Raw genomic sequence first — 20,309 nt, forward strand, 5'->3', positions numbered from 1 at the left:
AGTCTGTAATGGCAGTGCTGGGCCGCCATGCAACATCCCTAGGAGCTTGAAAGCAAGGGTCTTAGTCCCTGAGTCCCCTGCAAACTCGTGCTCCCATCACAACAGCTCAAACGTGTGTTTAGAAACTTAATTTATTTCCATGATGGAGGCTGAAGGATCTGGAGCTAGAACCTGATCTTCTGGCCCCTCCCCTCTTTAACCAAAGAAAGTGGGGCTTGGCCAAGAGGGCCAGCTGAGGCCTGAACAGGTCCAGGGTGGCTCCTTGGCTTGAGGCTCCCCATTCACACAAGACAGCAGACACTGGGCAGGGTCACTTGGGTGGCCGATATGCCAGTTTCCGGCTCTTCAGGACTGACCACTTATGCCGCTTCATGGCGTAGATCAGGGGAATTAGCAAGCCCATCATCATCAACATCTGGGGATGAGGCAGGCTCAGAAGAAGGAAGCAGAAAGGACCCCTGCCCAGTCCCCAGCCCCTGGGCCCAGCCCTTTCACCTTGAGCCCCATGCGTTTCCGATGGTCATGCTCTGGCTCGGATGCCCAGCGCAGGAAGGTGCACACGTCCTTAGCCACCTGGGACATAGTAGCTGGGGTGCCTGAGTCAAGGAAAAGTGGTAAGGGCTGCCCTTGGAAGTCCCTACCCAACCTGGGGTAGCCCTGGAGCACCCCCCTCCACATAGCCAGGATGGGCTCCTCACCAAGGCTTCACAAGGAACGGGACCCCCTTCCCCCCCAGCACGTAGCGGTCTGGGCTAGACAGGACTGTGGAGGCTGCCCATAAGCTGGCTCCGACACACACGCAGTGCGTGAGCCAAGGAGAGTGCAGGGCCCAAGACAGGAGCAGCATCCCTGGCAGTGGGAAGAGGACCCAGGGTGCTGATCACCAGGTGGGGGGCTTCTCACCATCATCAAACTCCAAGACCTCATCATAGATGGGAGGAGCCATGCCAATGGCCTGGCCAGGAAAGTAGGGGTTGAAGTAGAGGCCCTCTCGCAGTGACACCCCGGTGGGCGGCTCGCAGTAGCCGGTTAGCAGGGAGAAGACGTAGTCCTCACCACCGTGCCTGGGACCAGATCCTGCCTCCTGAGCCGTGGCACAGGATGGACCATCCCCCTCCCCCCACCCCCCCACCCCGCCGTAGGCAAGCCCGTGTACCTAGCTCTAGTGATGTAGCTGAGGTCGGGGGGCAATGCTCCATTGTTGGCTGCTCGAGCGGCCTCAGGGTTGGGGTATGGTTTCGGGAAGTAGTCAGACAGCTTCCCTGGCCGCATGAACATCTCCCCATCCTCGTTGGGGCCGTCCTGAATCTCCACCTGCCACGGAGAGCCCCATCACAACCCTGCTGTCCACCACCGTGGGAGCCCCAACCCCCAGGTCCTCCTCATCCCCAGGCCACGCACCTCCTCTGCGAGCGCCTTAGCTTCTTCTTCCGTGTAGCAGACACCCACCAGGTGGCGGTAGGCCACGTAGTCCATGCTGTGGCAGGAGGAGCACACCTGCTTATACACCTGGAAACCCCTCCGGATACTAAAGAGAGCGTAAGGATTAGGAGCGCCAAGGATGCCACCCCCCCAGTCCACCCAGAAAGCCCCAGTCAGCCAGCAGCCCACCTGGTGTGGTCCAGGGAAGAGAGGAGGCCACGGTGGGACCACGGGTAGCTTGGGGGGTGCAGCTCCAGGTCACTGGCACTCACGGCCGAGTGCAGAGCCACAGCCAGCCCCGCACCCCCTGCCGCCAGCATGCCCAACGCTGACAGCATCCCTTTCCGGCCCCGGGACAGACCGGCCTTCGACGACAAGGACACTGCCTGCAAGAGCCCCGCTCAGCGCCTGCCAGAACGCCGCCCGGCCCTGCCTGGGGGTCTGCGTCCCCGCGCCCACCTCTCCCACGCATCCACCCAGCAGCGGCCCACTCCTGCGGAGCACCCCCGCCCGCCCCGCCCCCGCCCTCCCCCGACTCCTCGCCCGCGACTCGGCCCTGAGGAGGGGGCGGAAGGCTGGCGTTTGAACCCGGGGCTGGGGATGAGCTCGATGCAAGCAAGGGTGCTGGGGCAGGCCAAGGTCACAGGCAGCTGTCCGAGGTCAGGCTGAGGTCACCTCAGGACGCAGGCCCAGGCTGGAAGGCCGGAGCGGGAGCGGGCCCGGGCGCGCCCTCCGGGGCAAGCCCCCAGCCCCGAGCCCGCCGCGAGCCCGCCCCGCCGCCCCCCACGCTCCGCGCAGAGCGCCTCCGCCGCTCGGAGGGCTGCGAGCCTGGTCCGACTCCCGGGCGCCTCAGGTCGGCAGGCGGCGGGGGTCCGGCCGGGGCAGGCGCGCCGGGTGGCCCAGGCCGCTCCCTCGCTGCCCGGCCCGCGCCCAGAGCCTCCCCGCCGTGACCTTCAGGGGCTGCGGGGCCACACGGCGGACAGGGTCGCGGCCAGAGCTCACCTGGGGCGTCCGCAGCGGGAGCTGGCCGGGCCGCGCGCCGCACAGCAGACCCCGGGCCCGCGCGCCCGGCAAACGCGCGCCCCGCGGGCCCAGCACCGCCCCGCGAAGCGAAGCCGCGGCCGCCGCCATCTTGGCCCTCCCTCTGCAGCGCGGCCGCTGCTCCCGGCGGCCCCTGCGGCGGCCCGGCGCCCAGACGTCGCGAGAGCGCGGGGGGGCGGGGCGGGGCGGCGTCTGTCGGTCCGTCCGCCGCGCCGCGCGGCGCCCGTGGTCGCGGAGGCCGGAGGTACGGCGGGGCCGGCGGCGGCGGCTTCCCGGTCCGGGCGCGGGTGCCCCGGCCTGCACGGCGGTGCGCGCTTGCAGCCGCGCCCGGAAGGCGTGGTGGAGGCCGTGCGCGCCGTCGTGCAGCAGCGTTTCCGGCGCTGGCGCGGCGGCCGTCGCAGGGAAGGGGCGGCCGGCGGCCGTCGCAGGGAAGGGGCGGCCGGCGGCCGTCGCAGGGAAGGGGCGGCCGGCGGCCGTCGCAGGGAAGGGGCGGCCGGCGGCCGTCGCAGGGAAGGGGCGGCCGGCGGCCGTCGCAGGGAAGGGGCGGCCGGCGGCCGTCGCAGGGAAGGGGCGGCCGGCGGCCGTCGCAGGGAAGGGGCGGCCGGCGGCCGTCGCAGGGAAGGGGCGGCCGGCGGCCGTCGCAGGGAAGGGGCGGCCGGCGGCCGCGGCCCCCTCCGCGCCGGGCACGGCCCCGGCTCCGGGCACGAGTGAGCAGGCCCGGAAGGCTGGGGGCCTCCGCGCTGCGGCCCCGGCGCACGGCCGGTCACTCTGCTCGCCCTCACGCGTCCGACGAGGGCTTCGGGGCGCACGTCATTACCCAGAAGCTGCGAGGCGCGGGAGTCGGGACTACGGCAGCCAGGGGTCCCGCCAAGCCGCTGTCAGTCGGAGGAGTAAGGACCTCGGGAAATTTGCAGCCCTTCCCCCCGATAAATCCAAGGGAAACGCTAGCAGAAATTGTCTTCAACTTTTTCAGAGCTCTGGAAATTAACCAAAGGATTGCAGCATCCCCGCAGTGTTTAAGAAAAGCAGCCCAATCTCGGTAAAACAGTGAGTTTGGAGGTGTTTTAGTTTTTCCTGGTTAAAGCTGCTGGCCAGCCCACATTCCTGGTACTGAAGGGAGCAGAACCCCTGGTACTGAAGGGAGCAGAACCCCTTCCGTGCAAATAATTGCCTGTTTAACTTGTCTGCGAGCCCTCCCCGGAAGACCCTCCTGCAAACCTCGCTCCGCTTGCCTCGGACCGGTGAGTAGCCTATGCCCGGAGGCTGTTTGCTGAGGGCAGTTACAGGCAGGCTTGTGATTTCAAAGCTGCCGCAAGCGGTGGGTAACAGCTGCAACCGCTAATAGAGTAACCAGAAAGCTTAAAAGGAACAGTTGGCGAATACAACCTCCACAGGGATGTTGAAAAGCCGTACTTATTTGTGGGATATAAAAGGTCACAGACATAAATAGGGTATGCACACGCTCATGAAAGACCTGAAAAAGCCTTAAGTGGTTGCCTCTGGCTGACCTTGAGGCCCTGTGCACAGTGAAGGGAATCCCCAGAGTTGCTGACCGCCTGGCTGAGCGCTGGAAGGCATGTGCCTCAACAGGCGCACAGAGCCGTTTGGAAAAGACTGGGAAGCTTACTGATCGCAGGCATTTAAAGAAGTCTCTGTCCGATCATTAGCTGACTATTGAGCTGACCAAAGAGAGACTTCAGTGGCTACACAGGACAAGTACTACAGACTAGAATTCAGAAAAATCACTACACAAAAACAACTACAAGCAACAACAATACTTGGAACCTGATTTCCAGCATCACCACATTGTATTAAAATGTCTAGTTTGGGGCGCCTGGGTGGCGCAGATGGTTAAGCGTCTGCCTTCAGCTCAGGTCATGATCCCAGCATCCTGGGATCGAGTCCCGCATCGGGCTCCCCGCTCCTTGGGAGCCTGCTTCTCCCTCTGCCTCTCTCTCTCTCTCTCTCTCTCTCTTTGTCTCTCATGAATAAAAAAAAAAAAAATTTTAAATGTCTAGTTTGGGCTCCTGGGTGGCTGAGTCGGTCAAGCGTCTGCCTTCAGCTCAGGTCATGATCTCAGGGTCCTGGGATCGAGTCCTGCATTGGGCTCCTTGCTCAGCGGGGAGCCTGCTTCTCCCTCTGCCTGCCACTCCCCCTGCTTGTGCGCTGACAAAATATTTTTTAAAAAATCTTAAAGTCTAGTTTTTTGTTTGTTTTTAAAGATTTTATTTGTCAGCACAAGCAGGGGGAGCAGCAGAGGGAGAGGGAGAAGCAGACTCCACGCTGAGCAGGGAGCCTGACTTGGGACACAATCCCAGGACCCTGGGATCATGATCTGAGCTGAAGGCAGACACTTAACCAACTGAGCCACCCAGGTGTCCCTAAAATGTCTAGTTTTCAACAACAACAAAAAATTATAAGACACTGTAGAGAGCAAGATGGGGTCACTCACTCAAGCAGGAGCCTGTGTCAAGCAGTGACACAAGCCGGTAAAGGTACCACGGCCACGAGATCCTGCCACGTCCAGCATCAGCTCACACCCCAGCACTGATAACCAGCAGAAGCAGAGGATGTCTGCAGGGCCCGAGACCCGTTAGATCCCTTTAAAAGGATTTTTGCAGCAAACTGTCAGTCTCTTCGGACCTGACGCCTCTAGACAGACAGACCCCCTCAGTCTGACCACTTCAGAAAGGCAGTTGCTGCCCAAGGCTCTGCCCGGTTGATCTCCCAACAGGACTGACATGCTTCCCTGCTTGAGCATAAGGAGCAGTAAGTGCCGCGAGCTGACCCGGACCTGAGACCTCATCTCAGCCGCCGCCCACAGACCGACTTCGTGTTTGGTTCGCGAACTCCCTCCCCCCTTGTAATCTTTGTTGTGTGCCGTATTAAGAAGCCAAGTTAATCACATGGTGAAATATCACTGAGTCTGGAATCCTAAACCTGCTTTCTATTAACCTTGCTTTCTGATTGAATAAAGCGGACACTGGGGAAAGACACAGCTCGTGCGTGCGCCTTCACAGCGTGTTCAGGACACGTGCTCTACTGCATATTTGAAGAGTTAGTAAACTTGAAGTTAGGTCAATGGAGATTGTCCAGTCTGACAAACAGGGAAAAAAAACGAAGACCTGTGGAACACCATTAAGCATACCAGCCTATGCATAATTTTCAGGAGCAGAAAAGAGAAAGGGCACAGAAAGAATATTTGAAAAAATAATGCCTGAAAACATCCTAAATTTGATGAAAAGCATGAATCTTCACATCCAGGAAGCTCAATGACTGCCAAGTAGGATAAACTAAAAACGATCCCCACTTAGACACATCATAAACTGTTGAAAGCCAAAGAAGAAGACTCTTGAAAGTAGCAAGAGAGAAGTGACTCATCACAGATAAGCGATCGAAGTAAAAACACTTATATAAGAAACCATGGAGGTCAAAAGGCAGTGGGGTGACCTTTTCCAAGTGCTGAGAGAGCAAACTTACCAAGAATTCTATATATGGCAAGACTGTCCCTCAAAAACAAAGGATAAATTGAGACAACCCCAGATAAATAAACTAGGACAGCTTGTTACAAGAACCCTGCCCTCCAAAAAACTACTAAATGGGGTCTTCAGGCTGAAATAAAAGGACATGAGGCAGTAACTCAAATCCACATGAAGAAATAACACGTTAAAAAAAAAGGACCAGTAAAGGTACATAGGTAAATAAGGTAAATATAAAAACAAATGTAAATGCATTTTTATAATTTTTTCCTATCTGATTAAAAAAACCTGCATAAAAGTGATAACTGTAAATCTATGTGGATAGGCACAGGATGCATAAAGATGGAATTTGTGACAACAGCATAAAGAAGGGGGTAGAGTTATATAAGAGCAACATCTTTTAATACTATTGAAATTAACTTACTGGTTTTTAAAAAAATATTTTTACTTTTTATGTTTTTAATTTAAATTCGATTAACATATAGTATATTATTAGTTCCATATGTAGAGTTCAGTGATTTATTTTAAAATATTTATTAGATGGGCACCTGGGTGGCTCAGTCGGTTCAGCGACTGCCTTCGGCTCAGGTCATGATCCTGGAGTCCCGGGATCGAGTCCCGCGTCGGGCTCCCTGCTCGGCGGGGAGTCTGCTTCTCCCTCTGGCCCTCCCCCTTCTCATGCTCTATCTCATTCCCTCTCTCAAATAAATAAATAAAATCTTTTTAAAAAATTTGATACTAGAGTTAAAGGACATTTTATAAGAAAAAAGGACCAATCCATCAAGAAGACATAACAATTATGAATATATGTTTGCCTAACTGCCCCAAAATACATGAAGTAAAAGTTGACAGAATGGAAGGGAGAAATAGACAATTCAACAATAGCTGGAGACTTCAATACTTCCAGTAATGGACAGAACTAGAGAAAAGCTCAGCAAAGAAAGAGAAAACTTGAACAATGCTATAAGCCAGCTAGACTTGACAGACATCAGAGACACTCCACCCAGCAGAAGAGCACATATTCTTCTCAAGTGCACATGGAACATTTTCAGGATAGACCGTTATGTTAGAAAATAAAACAAGTCTCAGTACATTTTAAAGTAGTAATATCATACAAAGTATGTTTTTTGACAACAGAATGAAATTAAAAATCTAACAAATTTGGGAAATTCATACATACATGAAAAGTTAAATAACATATTCCTAAATAGTCAAAGAAGAAATCACAGGGAAAATTAGAACGTAATTTGAGGTGAATGAAAACAAAAGTGGAGCGTAACAAAACATATAGGATGCATCAAGAGCAGTGCTAAGATGGAAATTTAGAGCTTTATATTCAACTTCTAGGTATATACCCAAGAGAAAACAAACATTCACACAAAAACTTGTTCATGAATGTTGACAGGTGCATCCTCCGTAATAACCGAGAAAGAGGAAACAACCCAAATGCCCATCAACTGACAAATGGGTAAACACAATGTGGCATGTCCAGACAGTGGAACGTATTTGGCCACGTAAGGAAGTTGTGACACATACAGCAATGCGGATGAACTTTGGAAGCATCCTGCTGAGTGAGAGGCCAGACACAGACAACCACGTATGTCTGAGGCTATCCATGTTAAAGTCTGAATTTGGAGTTAGAAAGATTACTGGTGTCGGGCTGGAAGGGCAGGAGGCGTAGGCACAGGCTGCTTTTGGGGGCAATGAAAGTGTTCTGAGGAACATGCACAGGCCTTGAAGACCAAGGTAAGGAGTTTGGGTCTATCCTGGGAGTGATGGGCATCCCCTGAAGAGAGACAAGATTGATGCCTAGGCCAGGGTTGCGTGAGTGTGCCAAGAGGGAAGGTGCATGCGGGTGGGAGGTGTTCAGGTTGGGATACTGTAACTTAGAGATGACCATCACACATCCAGGAGGGCAGAGGTGACACACTGGGGCCTCAGAAGGGGCCTGGGCGGGAGACAGGACCTGAGCGTGGGCATGAAGGCAGTTGGGGCTTGTGGGTGCAGTTTTTGGATAATGGTGTCCATGGCAGCCCCCAAGCTGCCGACATTGAAACCTCAGGTGGAGTGGGGTGACTAGGCAAATGGTTTGAGAAGAGCGCAGGAGATCTGGGACACCCAGGTGAGTTGCCAGAGGCATCCCAAGGCCAAGTAGGGTTCTGCGGGGGGCCTGGTTGTGGGGAGGCTGCTGGGTGTTCTGAGGTGGGTGGAGGGTGGCCTGCCTGGCTGCGGGCTGCTACCCGTACCTTCCTGGGCTCACCCCACACCACAAGCCATAGGCAACTCTCCAGGGCCCTCTGGAGGCCGTCAGGTCTGCCCCCCAGAGCTTCCTCCTGGACCTCCAGAGGGTCTCCCTCTGCTGCTTTTTTCTTTCATTTAACAAATACAGATGAATATTCTACCATGTATCTGACTCTGAGCTGAAAAAGTGGCAGGAAATTAAGACAGTGTCCCTGCCCCCCAAGGTGCTTCCGTTCTGGGTCGTGGGAAGCAAGCAACAAATGAGTACGCGCTACTAAGTACTGATTATCAACGCAACAGCCATATACTTCCAAGTTCATCTGGCTGGCAACTGAGTCCTCTTTTGAGCTGGGTTCAGCAATAGTCTCTTGTATTGGCTGGAACTAGATCTGAGTGTCAGAAAATAACTGCTTATATAAGGTACAAGTTTGTTTCCCTTTCCAGTAAATGAAGCCCAGTTGAGCAAACCAGGGCTGTGTGATGCCTTTGGATGGCCGGGGAGTCCCTGCTCCTCTCCCTCCATTCTCAACACAGGCTGTAGCTCGTGTCTTAGACACACTTCACGTTCCGACCATCACTTCCACATTCCCGTGGGCAGGAGGAAGGATAGGGCTCAGAGGGCCAGTCTCTCTGGGTGAGGTCTTCGCTTGGTATTCACCCTGAAGCTTCTGTTCTTACCCTATTGGCCAGGCCATAGTCACAAGGCCACACCTCCAGGCACAGGGATCAAGATTGGGCTCTATGACTGAGGACAGATACTGGGGACACGTCGCAGACGTTGCCACACCATCAACATAAAGCATTTAGGGCCTTATACTCTGTCCTTGTACACCCGACCGACATCTTTACAGCCTGACATTTCCTTGTTTTTTCTTTCTCTTTTAAGTAGGCTCCATGCCCAGTATGGAGCCCAACGCAGGGCTTGAACTCACAACCCTGAGATCAAGACCTGAGCTGAGACCAAGAGCCAGACACTTAACTGACTGAGCCACCAGGTGCCCTGAGCTTTCCTTGTTTTAAAACAATGTATTGTAGGGGCACCTGGGTGGCTCAGTCAGTTAGGCGCCTGCCTTCGGCTCAGGTCATGATCTCGGGGTCCTGGGCTCCCTGCTCAGCGGGGAGCCTGTTTCTCCCTCTCCTCCCTGCTCGTGCTTCTGTTGCTATCTCTGTCTCTCAAATAAATAAAAATAAAATCTTAAAAGTATCGTACAAGTGACATTACTGAAAACCACAACAGAAATCCCGCTTCCCTGACAAATCAACTTTGTCGTTTCAGATCTTTTGTATAGACAGGAAGACTTCTGCACAGGTGAGTTTAGAACACAACTGAGGTAATCTTTTTGCTTTTGCCCCCCTACCTGTATGTTCCACGATTTAATATATTTTCAAGATGTGTGCTTTAAGGGACTAACTGTACTTAAAAATGACTGACTGAGGCCAAAGCCTGGCTAAAAGGCCTAGAAGGGGTCTTGTACTGGATGCCAGCTCCCACACAGACAGCAGGGACTAAGAGCGGAGATGTCTGTGCGTCTTGGAGGACAGCAAGGCCGCGGAGAAGTGGGGCCTGACCTATGAGAGGTCAGACTCAACAGCAGCCAGCCTGGGAGGGTGGCACCCTGGGGTGCTGGGGGTGCTGAGGCTCCTATCTCTCTCCAGCCTCAGGAGCAGAACAGTTTGTTCAACGATAAAGAGGTCCCAGCTGGATCTTGGGAACAAGCAGGCCAGTGACAGGCTGCTAGTCACAGTGGGTCTCCACCACCCTTGCTGACCGCCATCCCCCACAATGCTGGACACAGAGGTGCCTATCAGCAGAGAACCAGCAGGGCTCTGTGGGCTAAAGCTTCCTCCACAGGACCTCCCAGGCCCCAGCATTCTGGGTGTGGCACTGAAGGGACACTGGTCCCGAGTCCACTCTCCACACACGTGGTGCCACTCTGCTGCCCCATCAGACCCTTCCGGGGAGCTGATGTGGGCCTGGCATTGCTGAAAAGCTATTTTGCTTTTTTCTTCCCTCCAGTATGGATGCTAACCTCCCGACTCCTTTCAGGGGACCCGTGGCCTGCTGCCCCAAGGTGGTGTTGGGTGGGCTGTTCCACCTTGGCCCTGCCTCTTAGGGGTGGCTGGCCTGGGCTGGCTCGGCTCCAAGGAAGCTGGCCAGGTGCCCCTCCCAGACCCACACCGAGGTTCTGGCCTCGGGAGTGCCACTCCCCACGCCCCAGGCCCTCTCTGCAGGGCTCCAGCTCCAGCCCCTTTGCCCCTCCAACTCCAGCGCTGCAGGCAGAGCAGTGTGGTCTCTGGGACCTCAGATCCTGTCAGGCCCCAAGCCCTGCTCCCACTATGCTTCCTATTACCCAGCACCCCGCCTCCTACCGTGATGCTCCTGGGGCGGGGGCCAGGGCAGGGTCTGCGTGTACCGTTTTCAGGTCCCAAGCCCAGTGTCCACCCGAGGCTCTCCTCCGAGGCTCATGTGGCTGGGCCCTCACTACTGCCAGCAGTAAGCGGACCAGAACAGTGCCCTCCAGAAAGGAAGTGTGTGGGAAGGCCAGGCCTTCAGGCAGAGCTTCTCGCCCACGGGCCTGGGGGCCCCACACGGACAGCAGACAGTTGGCCAACAGCCCAAAGGGCAGCTGAAACAAAACTCCTGTTTATTTCCCAAGAAGGAGACAACACGGGGGCGGAGTCCCCACCCCAGTCCCAGCTGCAGGGCCGTGGGCCACACATCACTTCCAGAAGAGCACATTCCAGAAGAGCAGCCAGCAGGGGTAGAGGCCCAGAGCCAGCAGCGGAAAGAGCAGGGCGCCATAGGTGTGGTGCTCCAGCACACCCTGGGCCAGCGCAGCCAGGAAGAGCTGCCAGCCCTCGGCCAGCGACACTGGAGACTCCTGCAGCTCCCGCCACACGAACAAGCCACCCAGCAGTGTGGCGGCTGGGCTCGTCAGCACCAGCAGGGCGGCATACAGTGGCCTGGGTGGAGAGGCAGGGTCAGGTCAGGCTCTGGGGGGGCACAGACACCGAGTGGGCGAGGGGGTCCCATGTGAGGGCACAGCGGTAAGGAGCACAGACCCTGGGCTTGGGGCGCGGCACGACACGTACCGGGGCCCACAGGGCTTGGTGAGAGCAGCAGCAGGCACCATGGTGGCAGCCAACAGGAAGCCCAGCGAGAAGTTGGTGAGGGCGATGCAGGCCAACTGCAGCACCAGGTATATGAGGGCCACCAGCTTCAGCGCCATCCAGCCTCTGTCTGGGGCCTGTGTGCTCACCACCCTGCAAGGCGAGGGGCTCAGACGCGCTACGTGTGCGGCCAGGGTGCCCCCGCCCTCCCCCACCCAGCCTAGCTCCTCACCGCTGGGTGCTGTGTGGAAGGGCCAGGCCCGCTGCGTAGATGGCCAGCAGGGTCAGCACCACGGCCTCGGCCTCGGCCACGGGGAAGTGCTGGGTAGCCACGTGTTGGCCCAGCACGGGCAGGATGTAAAGGGCCAGGCCCATGGCCTGTGAGATCAGCAAGGGCGCCACAAGCGAGGCCAGTCCCACGGTCTGCAAGGGCACACGGACACTGGGGAGATGGGCCCTGGGGCCCATGGAGCCCCCAGGATCCTCACCACCACCCCACCGATCAAGACTGCATTGCAGCAGTAACGATCACCCGGAACCCTGGGGGCCCACCCCAAAAGCAGGAGTGGGGGGACCATCACCTGTGTTGGCAGAAGGGGAGGACTAGGTCCAGAGACCCCCCCAGGCTCCTCGGGCCCCACTCCGGCCTCATGCAACTGCATCCACAGTTCCAGAGCGTGGTCTAGTCAAGGACCCTGACGATGGGTGTGATGGACTCCGCCCGGTAGGGGACCCGGGGTCACTCCCACTCCCCTACTTCAAGGACGGAGGATCCTCCCCAGCCTAGAGTGGAGAGGACCTGAGGCTGGCCACAAGTGGACGTGGGGTTCAGAGGATATCTTGAGACCAAGCACCAAGAGCAAAAAGCCGACAGCAGGCATGTAGAGGCCGATGGAGACGAAGCGGGAAAGCGCGGGAAGCAGGTAGAAGAAGAAGGACTGGTGCAGGCGCTCCAGGAGATGGTTGAGCTTGCGGAACACGCCCTCCAGGGCTCTGCCAGGGTGGGGCGGCGTCATGGCCAGCCAGGCCCCCCAGAACCTCCCCCAACTCCACCCCAAGCATGGAAGGGGGGCCCAGAAGCCACTTACTTGCCCACTGCCACCAAGTCATACTTATATTGTCGGAAGCTGTTAATGCCACGGATGGTCAGGGCCTCCACACGGTAGCGCAGGAAGAGGCCGTGAGGGCCATGGGGGCGGCCAGAGGCCTGCTGCAGAACCATGAGCAGCAGGGTCTGCAGACCCTGCAGCGGCCCATCTATGGATGTCCAGTCCTGGGGCTGCAGCTTAGAGGATTTGGGGGCACGGTCAGAGAAGCCCCACACAGGGCCCACACTTCCCAGGCAGGCTGCCCCCCTTACCTTGCCCTGGAGAGTACACAGCAGACCCCCTTTCTGACAGAAAGTCTGGAAGAGGTTGAGCAGATCGAGGTTGGGCAGCTGCCCGTTGAGACCCTCCACAGCCACATCAAGGCTCGTGACCACGTCACTGCTCAGCTCCAAGGCCACAGCTGCCTGGATGGCCCCAGCCCGGCCCTGCAGAGGGGATGACTGCATGCCTGTAGGAGCAGGTGAAGGAAATGCCTATGGGGGGCCGACGAGGACAGTGATCCTGACGGAGCGGCCGGGGCAAGAGCACCTACCGGTGATGTTGACATCGTGGTAGGCCTCCAGCCAAGCCTCAGTGCCCAGAAGGTCTTGTTCTGTCACCAAGAAGATGATGTCTTTGGCCCAGTAAATCTGCCCTGGAGGCCAGAAGCTAGGTCAGCAGGGCCTGGGACAGTGGCCAAACCCTCCCTTGCCAGCAGCAGCCCCTGAACCTCACCCCGAAAGTGGGCAGCAAGTGCTAGCAGCAGCCCCACAGCCTGGCTGTTGGTGGAGTCAGGGCCGCAGGGTACGGTGAGCACCAGGGACTCGGTGCTGGCAGCGCGCGGGGCCCGCAGGATGCCATACACGTTGGTACCTGACACCATCTGTATGCAGTATCGGGGAAGCGTCAGCACCACCCCACCGCGGACGGCTGAAGCCTCTCCCTCGTCGCCCTAGACTGCCCACCAGGGATTCCCCCGGCCCCAGGACATGCCACCACCGGGCTTCCCGGCCCCAAGCCGCCCTCTCGAGGTGCTTTTTGGTCCCACGCACACCCCCTCCCCCACAATACATAGCGCTCGTGGGTCTCATCAGGAAAGGGCAGTTTCCGGGAGAAACTCTGCGTGTAGACCTCCAGCCCCACTGACCGCATCGTCCGCTCCAGCCACGCCACTGGCAAAGCCCTAGACACACAACGAGAGGCGCTAGGCAGAGCTCCTTGGCTTTGAGCACCACTATCTCCCCGTACCCGCAGCTCTCCGCTCACCCCGACTTCCTGCGGTGGGCAGCAAAGTCTCGGGCAAAGCTCCGGGCACGGTCTCCGCCCGCAAACTGCTCCTCCACCATGGTGGAGCCCATGGCGTTCTCCGACATGTAAGTGCGTTGGGTCAACGGCGGGAAAGCCAGAGCAAGGAACCAGGCGATGCCTGCCACGTAGCTGAGCACGCTGCAGGGAGGGGGTGGAGGGGGCCCCGGGGCATTAGCGCGCCGGGGACTCCCGCCCGTGGCCTCCCCCTCTGCACCGGGGATGGCGGGGGCGTGTCTGAGGGACCTGGCCCCGGAGTCCCGGCACTCGGGACGTCGGACGGGAGGGCCGAGCCCCAGACCCGATGCCGCGAGCGAGGCCCACGGGCGCTACGCTACTGGCGCGAGCAGCCCGCGGAGGGTGGGGGCGTCGGCAGCTCGAGCCCCGGGTCCTCCGGGTCCCGCCTCCCTGGGCCCAGCGCTCACCAGAGCGGCGCGTTCAGACGCAGCACGAGGCGGGCGAGGGCGCGCCGGCGCACCGGGTCCGACAGGAGGCCCATGGCGAGGAGGGGCGGCTCCGGGGCCGCGCTCGCCCTGCAGCTCCAGCCGCGGGACCGACGCCGCGCTCCCGCCGGACCCGAGGCTCCGCGCCCGCTCGCACTTCCGGTCCCGAAGGCCTTCGCGCCGCCGCGCATGCCCGGAGCAGAGGTGGTACGGGGCGGGACTGCGGCGGGAGCGTCTCGGCCCGCCCCGAGCGGCCTCCGCGAGGACCCGTCTCCAGGACGACCGGCCGGCAGGTGTACTGCGCCAGAGGAAAGCCGTGAAGACGACCAGCTGCCGCCGCGGCTGGCTGGGGAGAGCGAGAATCGGGGAGGGGACGAACAAGACAGAGGGGCGGGAAACTGGGGAGCACGGACGCCCGCGGACGTTGAGCGCGCGGCTACTGACAGTGACAGGTCTGAGCGCCAGGGGCGGGCGGGGAAGGAAGAGGGTTCCCGTGGACTGAGACCGAGGCATTGGCAGGTTCATTTCTATGGATGTTGGTCAAAAGTGGCAGTGAGTGCAGAAGGGAAATCACAGTGTGCACCCAGCAGCAAAGCTCTCAGGGTCAGAGAACCACCGGGATTAAGGTGCAGGTGGTCGTCTTGGCCAAAAGGGTTTCAAAAGAGGTGAGGTATGTGGAGTAGAAAGTGGGGAGCACTCCTATTCAGATCAGGAGGTGCCTGGGTGGGGGCTGCAAGGGCCAGTGTTCGGGGTGCAGGCAGGCGGCCCGTGCGTGTCCGTGGGTAGGTGGTGAAGACCCCTTCCCAAGCCCCTCCCCCAGGTGAGAACATGTTATCTGTTGTACTTTTGGAGTCTGAGGTTAAGTAGGCCCAGAGGGCTCCTAGGGTGGAAGGGGCCATTCAGTTCAAGCCAGAGTCCAGAGGATGTGGGGCATGGCCCCCACATCTCCATGGTGGGCCCCAGATATGCCGTGTGAAAGTAAGACTCCAGTCCAGCGGCTTGGCTCATCATGCCAGGCCACGCCTCACTGCTCGGCTGCCTTGAACCCTGCCTGGCACAACTGCTCTGTTCATCCAGGGACACACTCCCCTCACCTTCTTCAGGCTGTGAGCCTTGAGGCTGCAAGAGGTATGTATGTCACGTGTGGGGGATGCGGACGGTCCCTAGTCACCCCCAGGAGCAAGCACCAGGCCAGGCTCTGAGGGTGTGGAAGTGCTGTGGGGAAATCAAAATACAGCAGATTATGTGTGGGTTTTATTCTGGGCATGGGGAGGCCAGATGCTCAGTCCCCTAGCAAAATAGAGGCCTCACGTACATGCTGCCGAACCACACGGTCCAGCAGTGTGTGCACGTCCCGGGCAGCCCGGGCAGCAGCCTCTAGCACCTGCTCCAGGTGGTCCTCATGTAGCCTGGCATCCATTTCAAGCAGTGCAATCTGGCCTGAGGCCGGCAGCAAGGCCAGGGCCAGCTGGGGACCACCAGCTGCCTCTTCCACGTGGCTGAGGTCCGCCAGAGCTGTGTTGTCCACAAAGCCAGCTGAGCAGGCACACACAAAGTCCCGCATGGGTATTCCGGCATCCAGCACTGCCAGCGTGGCTGCATTCACACAAGCTGCATAGGTCCCACCGTCTGCCTGCAGCACCTGCAGGAACCCCCCCAGTGGCATCAGTCCATTAGGCTCTTGACCCGACTGCCATCCCCACCTCCCCCTCCAACCCTCTCCTCCCTCCCTGGGTTCATGGCTGCTGCTTGCTCACCTGCACATATATATCAATCTGGGAGCGTGGGTGCAGCTGCGTAAGGATGGCGGCCTCGAAGGTCTGACGCAGCTGCAGGCCCATCTCGCAAGACTTACGGTCCCCGTGGGGTCGCCGCTTGCGTTCGCCTGTGCTGAAGGTCGCAGAACTATACTGACAGTTCACCAGGGCCCTGTCTGGCAGGGCTCGTGCTCGGGAGCCCCGGATCTGGGGGAGGAAGGACACATGAGCCAGGCTCACTGCTCCCCCAGCTCACACTACACCTTCCTCTCGCCCAGGCCCCAGACCTCAGCTTCCCTCTCACGCTCCTTCCACTTCCAACATGTCCAGAAGCACAGCTACTTTACCTCCAAAACAGCCTGTGGGAGGGCCGGCTGGCCAGTCTCTTAAGCCACCATCATGCCTGGATAGGATTTCTCTTAAAGGAGTTTCCATCCCTGCCTCATCTCCTCCCAACCCATTCTCCATTTGTAGCCAGAGAAGGTACATTCACAAACACCAAGTCTGATTTCGTCTCCTCTACACATGCACATATTCTACTGCCTCCCAAAGCTTCCCCAACACGTGTGAGATAAAATCCTAAATAGTTTCCCCGGTCTTCAAAGCGGCGAGTTCTTGCATCCCTAGAGACGCCTCGATCCCATTTTGAGTTCCCCCATCTCCCCACGAGCAGCCCTTCTGCTCTGCAAACGCGCCACGCTTGTTTCCACCCCGGCGCTCTTCCCTTCTCCAGCAATGGAGACACGGCACTAAAACCAGGAGGTTTTATTTACAGTCCCTGTCCTCGCGGAGTTTACGTTCCCGTGAGGAGTTAAACGAAGGGCTAGCTGAACTGATGTCTGAGGTGACCGGTTTGGGAAAGGCAGGGAAGGGTGTGGGGGGAGGGGAGGGGGCTCGCCACGTGAGTACGGTGGTCGGGGGAGAAGGAGGGAGCGGGAGCGCGCCTGGAGCTTCTAGGACTAGCAAGGGCGGGCGCAGGGCGGAGGGGCCGGCGGCCGGTGCGAAAGGTGGGGACCGCGGTGCACCACACTGCAGGGACTTTGGCTTGGACTCCGAGTGAGCCGCGGCGGCCCTGAAGATGGGCTGGGTGAGCGGAGGCGCGCCAGCCGGGCCTCCCGACTCTCAGCTCAGCCCGGAGGCCCCGCGCACCCCGCCCGGCTCGCGCGTATGCCCACTCGCCTCGTGCGGCCCGTACACCACCGCAAGCGCCTTGGTGTTGCCTTGCTCGATGTAGGCCGAGCCGTCGGCCTGCGCGAACACGCCCATCCGCGCCTGGATCTTGCGCAGCTCCCCGGCGCGCCGTCCGTCTACCCGGTAGCCCTGGTCCGACAGGAGCTCCAAGCCCGCCATGTCGCCCGGCTGCTAGCCGCGCTTCCGCCTCCCTCAAAACTACAGCTCCCAGCGGCTCTACCCCCACTTCCGACCTCCCAGGGGCCTGTTTCCGCCGGTCCGACACCCCACTTCCGGCCTCGGAGAACTACGGTTCCCCCAGGGTGCCAGGCGGTCCCGTTTTCTCTACTTCCGGTCTTGGGAAGCTACGCTCCCCCGCGACGCCACTTTCCTCGCTTCCGGCCCCGGGAGGGTGCGGACCCAGGGGAGGAAGGCTGTGCCCGCGGCTGCCAGAGGTGGGGACCGGCTCGGGCAAGAATCCCCGGTCGCGCCCCCTCGGCTTTGTCGTGGGGGCGGTCCTTATGCTCCCGGGACCTCCCTGGCTTTTGCCGCGCGCGCCTACGCCGGCTCCCAAAGCTCTCAGGACTCCCGCCGCGCCTGCGCCCCGCTGGCCCCGCCCCCACCGAGCCCCGCCCCCACCCAGCCCCGCCGGCCCCGGCTCGCGGCCTGGCTCGCCGCTCCGCCTGCCCGGAGGCTCCTTGCGGGTTCGGCGGGCGAGCGCCGCTCGTGCTGGAAGGAAGCGGCGTCCTCTCTCTGATGGTTTCTAGTTCTTCCGCAGCCATAAATGCATTCATTCTCCCAAGCTGAGGCACACCTTGTGTTTTTTTGTTTTCTTACCGTTTAGTGTTTACATTTGTCCATGAAAATTGACGCATAATTTGTATCGTACACACGCATGCTCGTATTCTTTCTATTTTTATTTTTTAAAGATTTTATTTACTCACTAGAGAGAGCAGGAGCAGAAGGGAGCAGCAGGCAGAGGGGGAAGCTGACTCCCGGCTGACGCGGGATCCCTTGGCTGGACTCACTCCCAGGACCCTGCGGTCATGACCTGAGCCAAGGGCACTTAACCACCCGAGCCACCCAGGTGCCCCTCATTCTCTTTAGATAGCAATGTAGGAAAGATGTTAGGGTTTGAAGCCAACGGCCAAGAAAATTCTCGAGATGTCTTGGGTGCAAAAAGGTGATTTTTAGGGACGCCTGGGTGGCTCTGTTGGTTGGGCGTCTGCCTTCGGCTCAGGTCATGGTCCCAGGGTCCTGGGATCGAGCCCCGCATGGGGCTCCCTGCTCGGCGGGGAGTCGGCTTCTCCCTCTCCCACTCCCCCTGCTTGTGTGCTCTCTCTCTCTAACAAATAAATAAAATGTTTCTTTTAACCAAAAAAAGGTGATTATATTAAAGCACAGGGACAGAACCTGTGGGCAGAAAGAGCCGTACTGGGGTCATGAGGAGTGACCCATTATACACTTTCAAGTTGGGAGGGGGTTAGGGAGAGCTTAAGTCCCTAAGGAATTTTGGAAGCAAGATTTCCAGGACCTCGAGGGGGGTAGCTATTGTTGGGAAAAGGTCATTTATCACTGTCTAATAAAATCTTAGTCATGAGACCCTTCAGATGTGTATCAGTGGGTCATATGTTTGGGGGGTTTAGAGATAAAGGCGATTTCTAAACGACTTTTTGTATGTTAATGTAGACTCACAGGATCAGGGAGGAGTCGTCAGCCTAGGATTGCCTCTTGCCCTTAGCAAAGTGCCAACATCGAGGCAGTTGAATCCCTAGAGGAAGGTCACTCTGCCTGTTTCAAGGACTTGTCAATGGGCTGTAGGTAGTAAGGAAATTTAACTTTTCTTCTGCCTTTGTTTCCCACATCAATAGGACATTTAAGACTTTCTTTTCCTCATTTGCATAACCTTAGTGACTTCAAATAACAAAAAGCAATTATATTATCGAGTCTTGCAGTCCTGAGGGTTGTCTGGGCTCATCTAGTTCGTTTGCACTTAGGACCTTTCCTGCGGGTGGTCACTGCGAATGGTGATAGCTGTGGTCTTGAGGGCTTCCTCTCTCACATCTTTGGTGATTGATGCTGGCTGTTGGTCAGGACCTCATCCAGGTCGGTGGTGTCTCTGTGCAGCCAGTGCTTCCTGGAAGCATGGCGCCTGGGCTCCAAGGTGACCTCAAAGAACAACAAGGTGGGCACGTATGGACCTGGCCTCAGAAGTCATATAGTGTAATTCCCACTGGACTATATGGGTCAAGGTGGTCACAAAGGTGTGCCCAGGCTCAAGGGGAGGGGACATGGACCTTGCCCCACAAGAGAAGCAAGGTCAACATCAGGCCATAAGAAGAGCAGATAGAATGAACACACTGTAGCAGGCAAGAGCCCGAGTCTTGCAAGCACAGTGTCCCCGTCAAGGTACTGGTCTCCTAGATGAATGCAACACGCGGGCCGGGAGCCAGCCTCGGCCCTGCCCCTGCGCCTGGTCTGAGGCCGTGATGGCCGGCCTCCTCTGTGACTCACCACCCGCGATGTCCCCGCTGTCAGTTCTTCGGCTGGACCCAGCTGGTTATGGGTGGAGTGACGGGGCCGTTTTCCCTCAGCAGTCTGAGCTTGTGTTGTCCCTGTTGTAATCGGGTCGAGACTGCAGTGGCTGTCCACTGATGCGGGTGGAGGCCCCACGGGTGTCCCCACAGGTGTCCCGGTTGCATAGCAGTGATGCTGGTAGCCCAGGACGTTCAGTAGCCTAAGCAGCACAGGGCCAGAGGGGCCGGGCAGTGGCTGTTCCCTCCAGATCCGTGGGACCTTCATTGTGTCCACTGAGGGGGAGTGTTCCCTCCACCCCTGGGAACTAAGCCTCCAACCTGGTAGCATCTCCAGCTTAGCAGGCCATTCCTGCCCCCTTGGCTCTCTGACCCAGTGCTGTAACCATGGGTAGATCCAGGGTTGGGGGCCTCACATGTACACAAATTTGGGAGCTATGTTTGGGATCCCCAAGACCACTCCTGGATTCAGTGATTTGCTTGGAGGGCTTGTAGAATTTGGCACAGATTGTTGAACTTGTGGCTGAGATTTATTACAGAGAAAGGACAGTAATCTAAATCAGCAAAGGAATAAGGCTCATGTGGCAAAGTTAGGGAACCAAGCACAGTTTCCCGAACCTTCTCCACAGGACACTACACCCCCCAGCAACAAGTGGAAACTCAGCACTTAGGGCATTCGCGGGGGCTGGGCAGGGTCTGGCACATACCCCAACTCCAG

The 20,309-nt window shown here is 58.2% G+C and overlaps 3 protein-coding genes and 1 long non-coding RNA gene across 4 annotated transcripts; 1 reads left to right on the forward strand and 3 right to left on the reverse strand.

Annotated features, from left to right (window-relative positions):
* Positions 1-113: 113 nt before the first annotated feature.
* CYC1 (cytochrome c1) lies at positions 114-2,559 on the reverse strand. The gene is made up of 7 exons (XM_028093640.2): positions 2,425-2,559; positions 1,612-1,808; positions 1,402-1,528; positions 1,157-1,314; positions 904-1,064; positions 496-596; positions 114-415 (listed from the first exon to the last, which is right to left on the reverse strand). Exons 1-7 carry the CDS (start codon positions 2,551-2,553, stop codon positions 311-313), a joined length of 978 nt encoding a protein of 325 aa, XP_027949441.1. The 5' UTR covers positions 2,554-2,559; the 3' UTR covers positions 114-310.
* A 607-nt stretch (positions 2,560-3,166) lies between these two features.
* Positions 3,167-9,387, forward strand: LOC148164590 (uncharacterized). Its single transcript, XR_015768036.1, has 2 exons — positions 3,167-3,704; positions 7,348-9,387. It is a non-coding gene; the product is annotated as an uncharacterized LOC148164590 (long non-coding RNA).
* Positions 9,388-10,811: 1,424 nt separating this feature from the next.
* On the reverse strand, positions 10,812-14,292 carry GPAA1 (glycosylphosphatidylinositol anchor attachment 1). The gene is made up of 12 exons (XM_028093582.1): positions 14,113-14,292; positions 13,649-13,828; positions 13,454-13,565; positions 13,118-13,265; positions 12,936-13,037; positions 12,655-12,851; positions 12,383-12,579; positions 12,134-12,287; positions 11,876-11,971; positions 11,527-11,717; positions 11,277-11,447; positions 10,812-11,147 (listed from the first exon to the last, which is right to left on the reverse strand). The coding sequence occupies exons 1-12, from the start codon at positions 14,184-14,186 to the stop codon at positions 10,904-10,906; spliced, it is 1,866 nt and encodes a 621-aa protein (XP_027949383.1). The 5' UTR covers positions 14,187-14,292; the 3' UTR covers positions 10,812-10,903.
* A 1,079-nt stretch (positions 14,293-15,371) lies between these two features.
* On the reverse strand, positions 15,372-17,604 carry EXOSC4 (exosome component 4). The gene is made up of 3 exons (XM_028093583.2): positions 17,067-17,604; positions 15,888-16,094; positions 15,372-15,772 (listed from the first exon to the last, which is right to left on the reverse strand). The coding sequence occupies exons 1-3, from the start codon at positions 17,235-17,237 to the stop codon at positions 15,413-15,415; spliced, it is 738 nt and encodes a 245-aa protein (XP_027949384.1). The 5' UTR covers positions 17,238-17,604; the 3' UTR covers positions 15,372-15,412.
* Positions 17,605-20,309: the final 2,705 nt, after the last annotated feature.

The sequence above is a fragment of the Eumetopias jubatus genome, unplaced genomic scaffold, assembly GCF_037043125.1.
Source record: "Eumetopias jubatus isolate StellerSeaLion01/CBP00866 unplaced genomic scaffold, mEumJub1_p1.0 scaffold_4, whole genome shotgun sequence".
NCBI lineage: Eukaryota > Metazoa > Chordata > Mammalia > Carnivora > Otariidae > Eumetopias > Eumetopias jubatus.